Source organism: Stegodyphus dumicola, chromosome 2 (assembly GCF_044657685.1).
Source record: "Stegodyphus dumicola isolate Sdum_Otavi_A_Nest chromosome 2, ASM4465768v1".
Taxonomy (NCBI): domain Eukaryota; kingdom Metazoa; phylum Arthropoda; class Arachnida; order Araneae; family Eresidae; genus Stegodyphus; species Stegodyphus dumicola.
Genome location: NC_140769.1, coordinates 85,234,775 through 85,246,856, shown reverse-complemented (window position 1 = coordinate 85,246,856; position 12,082 = coordinate 85,234,775). Strand labels below are relative to the sequence as shown.

General features: G+C 33.5%; 1 protein-coding gene across 1 annotated transcript in view; it reads left to right on the top strand.

Moving 5' to 3' along the window:
• PolD2 (DNA polymerase delta subunit 2) overlaps positions 1-1,977 on the top strand; it is a 142,927-nt gene extending 140,950 nt beyond the window's left edge. The window contains exon 10 of the mRNA XM_085810832.1: positions 1,328-1,977. Coding sequence (XP_085666958.1) covers positions 1,328-1,446 — 119 coding nt within the window. The 3' untranslated portion in view covers positions 1,447-1,977. The remainder of the gene's footprint in view (positions 1-1,327) is intronic.
• The last annotated feature ends 10,105 nt before the right edge of the window (positions 1,978-12,082 follow it).

Sequence of the window (12,082 nt, the reverse complement as noted above, 5' to 3'; positions counted from 1 at the left end):
CTATGCATTCCTATCCTCTGCAAGTCTCTGCACATAGTTTGAGCAGAAATCTGTTGGAAAGAGCCTTGGTTGACGATCTGTGTCAGTTTAAGCACACTAGAGTCCCTGTTCTGCCGTACAATTTGTCTGAGAGTGCAGTTACGTTTTCTAGAGAAGGACTGTGATGTCTGATTTCAGCTTTTGAAAACGTTTGATATGGCCTCTTTTCAGAAACCAGTGAGATTTGCTGTCTTCGAAATCGAGGCTCCTGCTAAACTGTCACGTACAATAAACCCTTTTTTCAAATCATGAAGGATGTGTCGTTTTTCCCATTTTACTTCATTCATCGTAAAAAAAAAGCACTCTTACACCTTACTTATACTAGCATTCTAACCACGTGTAACCCATGTCATAAAAGAAATTGCATACTTCATCCCTAGCATGCATTCAAATAAAAATCTCAAAGATTTCTAATTCATTCGCTAGTGTGTGTAGTATGTATATAAATCTTTTTCAGCTGTTAAATTTTAAAGCATCAGAGTGAAGTTATTCTTTCTTAATTTAACTACGTAAGAGCGACACAAAATGTTTATAGTTATTGCTTTTGAAATAGACTGTACATTTTATATTTAAATCGTTCAAATTAAAAACCAGTATCAATTTCATGTATTTTTCTGTGTAGTTAATCTTATTTTATTTTGCGGCATTGTCCATACTTTTTAAAATTAATATATAGAGACGACAGATAGTTTGCTGCTGATGTTTAAATACTAAAATCACGTACTATGCAGCATATGGGACATTATTTTCATAATGGCATGCATATTTAAGAAATAAATTTAGAATAATTAAACATACATTTTATGTGTTAAAAAAAAAGCAAATAGTTAACATATAAATTAGGAGTCATTAGGATTTTTTGAAGCAGGAATCACGAAAAATTAGCAATGCCTTCGCCGGGATTCGAACCTCGGACCTCTTGATACACGTCGATTATGCTGACCACTACTCACCGAAGGCATGCTAAGAAGTCGGGAGAAATACCTTATATAATCGTACACCCCCTTTTAAAGGGCGACTGGGGATTAGGGGACCCAATCGCCAAATCCTAGTTGTGGAGAACATCATCCACCATCTTTTTTGTTCAGCTACTGTAGAGTCATTAGAATTTTTTGAAGCTGGCATCATGAAACACTGCCCTCGCCGGGATTTGCACCTTAGACCTCTCGATACATGCCGAGGCGGGAGAACTACCTTATACATGTACTTTGAGAAATGTTTTCTTCAATATTATTACTGTGATTTATTTGACATTATATAATTGTAATATTGCTTTTTTTATTTACAGGAGAAAAACCAGTTTTGATGGTTAGTGTTCCAAAGTTTCAAGAGACTTACACAGCAACATTAATTAATTTGAGAACTCTGGAAGTTGAGCCAATAACTTTTGGTTATAATCCGAATTAATACAATGTTTAATTTTAACATTTCTATGTCACAGCTAATTTGAAGGAAGAACTACTAGAAGGAAACTCGAAGTTGCATCATAAGTGTTTTTAAATTTTATTTTAAAATTGCTGTCTTTTATTCCAATATATATATATATATATTTAATAATAATATATTGCATGAAAATAATTTTTTCCTTTTTTTGGTTGAGTCATGAATAAACTTCTCATTTTTTATAAAGGGAAATTTATGTATGAAGCTAACATAAATCAATCAGTTATTTCAACCTATTTTGTATGCTACAAAATAAGTAGTATTATTATTTTATGTTTATAATTGTGCACGTAGAGACTATTATTGTTCTGCTGATGTGTTCATATTTTTCAGCTTTATTAATTTGTTTATTTACAGATCTTTAAGATTGGTTGAAAATTTTTACATTAAAGATTATTTTTTGTATTCTTTTGAAGCTTATAATGTCAGAATCTACTGGTTATGTCTCTTTCCTATACGAAATAAATAAATAAAGGAAGAAAAGCTTTTTTAATATTTAGTTATTAATATCTCACTATAATTATATTTGTATGCGTTTTTCTACTTCATTTTCTTTTAAAATTTCAAATGATTCATATTTTATTGAAATTAAAAAGAAGAGAAATATATTTTGATTTAAATACCTATTTAAAGTGTAGCGTTATAGGGCGGCAAGTTGAAAAATCGGAACTGCAGGCATAGCAGAGCTAGTCGACACATAGAACTGACTCCGTTAGCTCAGATAAACCCCAGTTGGAATGGCCGTGAAGAATTCGAACTTTTGAATACGCATCGATGTGCTTCCAGCTACCCCACGAAGGTATGCCGAAAGGAGGAAGAAAAAACCTTATATACTTCCTTTTTCAAGAGCGACCAGAGATGGGGATTATTGGACCCAGTTGCCAAATCCTGGTGGTGACAAATTATCGTCCTCCACCTTTTAGTTCGGGCGCGACTTGTAGAGTTATTTTCGATGTCAGGAAATTGAAGAAATCTGCAATACCATCACCTGAATTCGAATTCCGGACCTCGCGAATACACGTCGATTATGCTTCCAGTTACACCACGAAGGCATGCGGAAAAGGAGGGAAAAATACATTATAAGGTATTTCTTATACATTTTTGAAAACATGAATGATATGCACATTAATTTTAGTTATATAAATAATTAAAATATTATAAAATTTGCGTCTTCTTTTTTCTCTATTTGATTAAAAAATTCCTTTTCCTCTGGATGATTTCATAACTCTTCTTGATGACAGTATTTAGTATAAAAACTGTTTTATAAATACATTCTCGTAAACTGCATTATGGTAAATAAAACAAGAAGAACGCAAATATAAGGCAAATTATCCTTAACACATGAGATATATGATAGGTTATCAATATCACTTACAGAGTAAACTTAGCTAACGCTTTGAACCGCACTGATCTCTGAAATAAAGCAAACCTAATCTGACTTTTATGACTCAAATGCGGCCACTTATATCGGTTTTGTCTGGCTTTCTGGAAGCTTCAGAAAAAATCCCTCCTACATCTTCAAAAATGCGTTTTTTGGAAATTTATAGTAAGATTTCAAAATGCAGTTCTCGTGGACTATTGATGCGGCTGTTATGGAAATAAAATACTCTAGTGTGCAAAACTTAAGCAACTTTTCTGATTTTGGCTGCAATTCTGCAAAAAATCAACTGAGAGACATGAATTTCGTACTACATAGACACAATGTACTTGAAGGAAAGAATAGCAGGAGGGAAAAAAAATTAGTTGGACTCATACAGTACGGAATGAATAGAAATGGGCTTTATTGACACAATGGCATTGGTACAAACAATTGTCTGGGGAAGAGGGAGAACAGCAAAGCAAAGAATTTTAATAAATAAAGGATATGACCTGTTTTAATTGCAACTGTTGCATTCCATCGTCTGTCACTATTCAACAAGTTATCTAACAGTTCTTGGGGTACCCATTTTTCATGGAGCATCTGTTTCAGTTGTCTTGTGTTCTCCAGAGGGTCAGATCATGCTGAAAGGCTTCTCTCTAAAGTATGCCACACATGTTGAATGGTATTAAAATCAGGGAAGCTTGCTGGCCAGTCTATTTTGTGAAATCTTCACTTTCCAGGAGCCTTTCAATAGCAGGAGTCCTGTGCATTGTGATCCATAAAAACGAATTAGGGACAATGGCACTCCGGAAAAGACCCGCTTGGGGAGAATAACTTCATCACAGTAATGATCTCCGGTAAGTAAACATCTGCCGAAAATGTGGAACTTCGCCCGTTCCGCTCATCATGAGGCCTTTCCATATAAGCACGCCAGAACCACCCCAACTGTCTCTTTCCCTGATGTTAGTGGTATCAAAGCGTGACCTTTCTTCATATCAGCTGGCACCATGAATCGTTTGTCAGACTGAAACGAATCTTATCTGCAAAGAGAAAGTGACTGCATTGATTAGGTGTCCAGTCCCTTTGTTTTGCCGCCCAGATGGTAAAGTGGTTAGGACAGCGTACTGCGGTACTGAAGAGCCCGGGCTCGTATCCCGAGAAGGCATGATTGTAACGATGGTTGTCTATTCGGTGCCTTCACAATGAAACGACCACGACTTCTGGCCTTAGAAGTGGCTGAATAGACAAGTGCCTGCCTTTGGATTAAAAACGTTTTTGTGTTCTCTACACAACTGTAAACGATGCCGCCAATGGACTGCTGTCAGTGGTATGTGGCGTTCAGTACCGTGGGTGAATAGACAGCATTTATGAAGTCGTCTGGCCACAATAAACTGGTTGCAATGTTGCCCACTGTCTGGTTTCGATCTCTTTTCGTCTGCGGAGCAATATATCTCGAGTCACCGTTGTTTTCCATGTCCAACCACTATCAACCTTTTTTTTATAGCTATACCTGTCTTTTGGAAGGCTTTTCAAGCTCATGAAACAACACTTTTCTCATTTCTAATTTGTTGGGTGACAGAAGACAAATATGTAGCTCCTCAAGTTTACGAATCGTTATACCACGTGAAAGGCGTCTTGATGTTTTTTTGTCTCCATATTGCCTTTACAATCTCATTTTCAGTTACAAAAGAATGCCTGGAAAGGCTCTTTCCTTTCATCTTTTTAAGTTGTGCTGCACTGCGCATTTTGACTCCTCGAATTTTACGTGCCCTGACGTACTCTCTGATGTCATGGTGTTGATATTTGCATGTGCATCACCTTTCTACTGAGTTGGCTTTTCATTGTACGGATCGTAAAAAACCCTTTTCAACAATTTCGTTATTGTATATTGAAGAATGAATTTGTTATTAAGTTTTGTACACTGGTGTATATATACAGTGGTGGCCAAAATTGTGGGCACTTTTGGAAATTTTTATGTTTTTGAACTTTGTATGCTTATAGAAAATGTTACGTTTCGCAAAATGCAAACTTGTATATATCATTTTAAAGAGAATTTATTACTGAATTCAATACAAAACACAAAATTCAATTATTTGCAATACAAAAAAAGTTATATGTACTTTAATATAAATAAAAAACACAGTTATGAAGTGTCTAGCTTTCCTGGCCAATCACTGTTCTTGTTCTGAGAACCAATCAAATGTTAGTAACTGCCAGTAGAAGCTGACATCATGTTTACACTTGAAACAATTCATTATTTTGCTTTGTTCTGTAGGAGGACCTGTTTCTTATACACTGCAATTACAAGTAGGAATTTTTGTAAAAATTTTTAATATTTAGTCAAGAAGCAATGACATCAAATAAAAGAGTAGATTGGACATCTAGAAAGAGATGTAATATTATTGTGTTACGAGAAAGTGGTCTATCCTATGCTGAAATTGCAAGACAGGTGGGTGGTTCAGTGACTACATCTGGAGTCCCAAAGTTTTGTTTACAATATCAGGAGACAAATTCAATAATAAACAAAGAAGGAAAAGGCCGAAAAAGGTGCACCACATCTATTGATGACAGATGAATAAAAAGACTATGTCTCCAAGATAGAAAAATGTCATCAGCGGCCATCAGAAGTGATCTGAATGATGCTGGTGTTTCTGTCAGTTTGAGAACAATTAGGAGAAGATTAACAGATGTTGGACTGAGAGGTAGAATTCCATGAAAAAAGCCTTATCTTAATTTTTAGCAATGAAAAAAAAAAAAAAAAAAAAAAAAAAAAAAAGACTACAGTGGGCAAAGGAACACATTAATTGGACAGATGATCAGTGGTCACAAGTTATATGGAGTGATGAAACTAAGATATCATTATTCGGTAGTGATGGGCGAACATATGTAAGACGTAAAATAGGAGAAGAGCTACATCCTGACTGCATTCAAGCAACTGTGAAGAACCCAGTTAGTGTTATGATTTGGTCATGCATGTCAGCAGATGGTATTGGTCGCCTTCATGTCATCGATGGGACACTGAATGCCAGAAAATACATTGACACTATTCTAGAACCAAAACTTCTACCTTCCATCAGAGGTCTCTTTCCCAACAATGCTTCGTTTATTTTTCAGCAGGATTCTGCTCCTTGCCACACAGCCAAAATATCGAAAGAGTGGTTTCGTACAAAGAGCATTAAATTGTTGTCATGGCCAGGAAACAGTCCTGACCTCAATCCTATTGAAAATTTGTTGCACCGTTTGAAAACTCTTGTCCGAATGAGGCGCCCATCAAATAAAAGGGAACTAATTGAGGCTATAATTGTTTCCTGGCATCATGTAATAACGAAAGAAGAGCTTAAAACTCTTGTGAGCTCAATGAAACGTTTATGTGAAGCTGTAATAAAAAATAAAGGGTACCCTACAAAGTACTGATAACTCACTGCAATCATCACTATCTAATGTATATCAATAACTATTATCGTTTAACTTTTTTTGTATTGCAAATAATTGAATTTTGTGTTTTGTATTGAATTCAGTAATAAATTCTCTTTAGAATGATATATACAAGTTTGCATTTTGTGAAACGTAACGTTTTCTATAAGCATGCAAAATTCAGAAACAAAAATTTCCAAAAGTGTCCACAATTTTGGCCACCACTGTACATATAATGTTGTATGATCTTAAATTCACTTAGTTTGAAAACAAGTTTTCCTAATACTTGCACAATAGCTGCAAAGTAAGATAAGAATAATTTATTTACTAAAGAAATATTGATTATATTATCTCCTAATATTAATTTTAGTAGAAGTATCTAAAAAGAATGAACCCATAAGTAGGAAGTTTAATTCCGAAAATTGTTTTAAAGTAACTTGAATGTAAATTGTTAAAAATGTTTTACAGGGACTTGAAGTAAATCATGAATAACAAAATTTCAATTGGAAAAAGGAATTAAATTAAAAGCAAGTAATTATTATTATTGATTGGAAATTAGTTAACTTTTCAAGGGGAACAAAAAAACTTCCGTTCAATGAACAATAATTAATAAATAAATACGAAGGTGTTTCGTCTTTTACTCAAGTAATAATGGGGATGCCAAACTGGCAAATTAAATTAGGCCAAATATTTCCGTGGAGTGAAGGTATTTAGAACCAAAGTAGAGTATCAAAGAACTCATTCTTATTAAGCATTTTTGCTAATACAATTTTGAGTGAAAAGCAATTTATGTAGTAAAATTGATAAAATACTTGAGTAATTGTCCCCCGACACCCTCGTTTTTATGCATTTTAATTCAAAACTATTTGTAAAAAAATTAAACATTGGTAATCTTAATTGGAATTATGAGCTAGAACTCAAAGTAATTGAAATAAACATTAGAAAATTAAGAAATATAATGCAATCTTTGCAAAAACAAATCAGATAATAAAAATTGAAAATTAATATATATATAATAAGAAAAGGGAATGTAGATGAAGATATAAAAGGCCAGAAAAAGCATTAATTAACTTACCCTCTTTCTTGTGGGATGTGGGCAAAATGTTTTCTTCGGCGTCTTACTCAGAAGGGTTGTGTGTCCGCAATTTTTTATCGTCAGCGGGGACTTTGAATTATTTCAGGCGGCGAAACTTGTGAGAAGTAATTTATGGGATAAGGGAGGGACTAGGAATGCTTGAGGGACGTTGAAGACAATTAGCTTTTTACATTATATACAGCTTTGTAATTACAACTATGTACAAATCCTTCAACTGATAGTCATCCAACTTATACCGCTTTCTCAGGTTTAGGAACAAATTATCATATCCCTGTCAGTTAAATGATTTAGAGTGAGTATTTAACGGCTGCTCTTTTAAGGCAATGGTTAATAAATTGATTAGGTATTAGATTATTTTTAACAATTTTAATAAGGAGCAAAATTTCGCTTTGTAGATCTATCGTATCTGTGCAAATATTTTTAATACGTTCTATTTGATTTATACGGTGATCTAAACATTTCTCAGTGGCCAAAAGAAAGTAATTAATTTATTTCATTTCTTTTTTAAACTTAAACTGATTAATGTCCAAACGTGATTATTCATTTAATAATTCATTGATCCTTCTTAGATGAGAAATTTAATAATACTTAAAAAGATAATAATAATAATAATAATAATAAATATTCTTCTGTTTCTATCAAACAATTTCATGAAGAAAATCTTTAAAAGTTTGATTTGCTCGTAGCTGCTTTATAAGAAGGGTCTGGTGAATTTCTAAATTGTTAGAGGTGGTAGAAACTAATTTGGATTGTTCTGTCTACGGAACAGAAAACGCGTATAGTGCATTAGAAACGTTTAATAGCATACAAAATTTGATACAAGTTGAAAATAATTTGGAAGTTGATTCCATGTCCGAACGAAAAGAAATTTATGGCGATTGGAAGCATTGGGATTTCCCAATAAATCTGATGGCAGTCACAGCTTACAAGACGGTGTTGTTCCTTTAGAAAATTCCATAATATTTGAGGCTAGCAGATATACGACTTTCTTGCCGTGCCTCGAGCATTCAAGGCAATAACGGAATAATTTTGAGGTAGCAGAAAAACGACTTGCATCATTGTGGCGCAGATTTCAGAAGAATCCTAAGTTTCGTGAGCATTTGTGAAAAATTAGTTTTAAATTTCTTTCTTTATATATATCATTAGTTAATTTCTAATTCAAGAATTCGAATTTTTCGACAATTAAAATTTGCCAAGTTAGAAATCCGATAGCAAAGAAAGTAATGAATTGTTTTTTAAATGAATTGAAGAACGTTGTACATTCCTACAGCTATGATTAAAGGAACTGCTATGGAACCTGCCAAAATCCGTTAGATCTCAACTCTTGTTGTGACACCGACTACACGAAACGTCGTTTCTCCCGAACTTGGCCTCCTTTTTACATTTATGTTGTTGTTATGGTATTAATTTTTGAAAAGCTAAATTAAAAGCTATGTTCTTAATTAGATACTTAAAAGAAAAGCGTCTAAATAAATATGTGACCTTCAATTTTTTTCCTCCCGCTGCATTGGTTTCTTTTTATTAGCAATTTCTATATTTTCCATAACGGTGGAAATAACGGTTCCATAACGGTACGCTATTTATTGGTTTCTTTTTATTAGCAATTTCTATGTCTTCCATAATGGTGGAAATGTTGCGTTTATTCTGCACTGGTTTCTTTTTATTAGCAATTTTTAAATTTTCCATAACGATGGAATTGTTAGAACGCTTAGCCCATTTAGTGTCGGGTATTTTTTTTACACGTTTTCTACGTATCCATAAAGATGCCAAGTCGGTATAACATTCGCAGGCGGTTGTATTCTACTATAGAACTTTCTTCAGCCTTAGTGTGGCTTGGATCTAAATTAATGAAATAAATCCCGTTAATGGTTTTAATTCGACAAAATGCAACATACACCTACCCTTTGCTGAATATTGAAGAACCTATATCGAGCAGGGCTCTGTGAAGACTAAGGCCTTGTGATTTGTGGATTGCTTTGCATATGGCAAGTAAATAGGGAATTGTTTTCGGTGAACATATGCATTATTCATTATCTGAAACTTAGTCTTATCTCGTTCTAACTTGTATGTTATGTTATGGCTGAATTTAATTTAAATTTTTATTGCTTTGCTATGGTTGTCAATGTCCCAAAGTATTTTTTCTATTTCTCAAATCGATCCATTTACCTGCCTCTTGCTAACGTCTGTGTTCCTATGCAGCATTACACGCGCTCCTGTTTTGACCACGATGACATTTTCTAAACATGCAGTTAATGAAAAATCATCCACATTTTTCTTTAAAGTTTTGCTTGCTGGTTTAGTAACGCGGGCAATAGCAATTTATTTCGTCTATGCCAGTGTTTCTTAACCTTTTTGGCACAATGAACCACTTTAAAAATTTTAAATATGTCACGGACCCCTCTGTGAAAAAATTGTTTAAACATAATTTATTAGAAAATATATTCTGTTTTATTATTTAATTATTTTAATATTTTTATTTCAACAATATAAAAAATTTGAAGAAATAAAAATTTTTAATGTGAAGGCTGTTGCTGCTTTTCCTTGATTAACAGATTGAATTGAGAGATGGTTTTCGACAAAGCAACGCGCATATCATGTTCGACATTCAGTCTGTTTCGATGTTTTGTTTTTATTGTGACAAGTGTGGAAAATCCCGCTTCGCAAAGATATACTGTAGCAAACGGAATAATGGCTGCCATAGCTCGTTTTAAAAGCAATAGGTAGGCTTCTCTTAAAGAAGACCAAAACTGTCCAAGAGTTTTTGAATCGAAATCCATTTTTAACAAGGACTTTGTTTTCAAATCAATTAGCTCATCTTTGGCAAGGTTCATGTCATCGATACAGTCAATATCACAAAGAAAAGGATTACGAATAGATAACTCATCTTTTATATTTATATTTATTCCATCCAAATTGAAATATTTTTCAAAGGAAACTTGAAGTACTTCCAGGTGTTCACAGATTTCATTTTTCAAGTTATTCAATAACAAACTATCTTGCCGAGATCCATTTTCAAAAAGCACTTCGTCCAACATTTGAAAGTTTGCATATATCCCATTTTAAATTTTAATTTCTTCTTTAAATTTAATAATTAAGTGACATTTGCAATAAAAATGTCTGTAGTTTCTCAGTGGCATCCATAATTGTTGTATCAGGCCCTGGAATTGAAAGACATATATCGTTCATGTGGTTAAAAATGTCTGCCAGGTAAGCCAATTTACATATAAAATATTTTTTCTTGAAATATTCGAAAAGTGAGTTATCGTTTTCTTCTAAAAAAAGTGATACTTCTGTCTTCAACATGAAAATTCGTTTCAAAACCTGCCCTCGTGACAGCCAGCGCACTTCCGTGTGGTACAGAAGTACCTCATATTCTGCGTTCATTTCTTGACACAGTGTTTTAGAAAGACGATGTTAAGAGCTCTACTTCTAATAAAATTCACAGTTTTAATAACTATTGACAATACTTCTTTTAAGCTGGTTGGAAGAGTTTTTGTAGTCAGTGCATGTCTATGTAAAAACCAATGTGTAACAATAACATTAGGAGCCTCTTTTTTTACCAAATAGGCAAAACCAGATTTATTGCCAAGCATCGCAGGTACTCCGTCCGTACAAAGTGAATAAAGTTTTTGTTTCCAGTCGAAGTCGTGTTTGGAAAAGAAAACATTTAAAATAGCTAAAACATCAACTGCCTTTGTAGTTTGCAAAAGAGGCTCACAAAATAAGAATTCTTCTTCGATAGTATCAGCAGACACGTAACGAACAAAAATGGGAAGTTGACTACAATTCGAGATGTCTGTAGTTTCATCCAGTTGCATACTAAAGGGAAATAGCGATGCTTTCAATTCATCGATGATCTGTTTCAAGATATTGCAAGAAATTTTAATGCGGTTTCTTACTTTTGGCAATACGATATGCAACTCTGAAAGATGCCTCAACCAAAAGTTTTTGTGAAATACCAAATCCAAGTTTGGTTAATGTTCCAGATTTCGAAAACTGGGCTTTCTTTTTTGTAAAAAATTCTAGCTATTTAGATCCATTTTCAGGATGAAGAGATTTGAGATGCTCTATCAATTTGGCCGGTTTCAAAACTTTTCCACACATTGTGGCTTTTCAATAGGTGTACTCCAACAATCCATATTTTACATAATTTTCATCATACTTCCTTTCTTTGGACATTTTGGGCTACAAAAAATCAAATAATCAAATGAAACATTAAGAACAAACATTAAGACACACACACACATACACACACACACACACACACACACACACCAAAAAAAAAAAAAAACTTTAATTACAACTTATGAAAAGTAAAACAAATATTTTGTTTTAAAAATTTGCAAGAACTTTGCGGAACTGATTTTAACGTCACTTTATTTCCAAATGAAGTAAAATTCAAAGGCTACTTTGTGTTTCTAAAATTTTCAAATTTTATATGGTTTGTGAATGTTCTTTTCCTCGTATAGTGGAGGTCTCTATTACTGGGAAATGGCAGACAGACGGCTTACAGAGGTTGCCCGTGACAAAAACAGTTTTTTTTTTTTTTTTTTTTTTTTTTTTTTTTTTTTTTTTTTTTTAAATATTGATGCAGACATTTTAAAAATTAGGAGCAGTCGGCGGACCCCCAAGGGGTCCATGAACCACAGGTTAAGAAACACTGGTCTATGCCATCTAATTTAATTTCTGACTGTTCCATACTTACAACATTGCATTATTTAACATACATT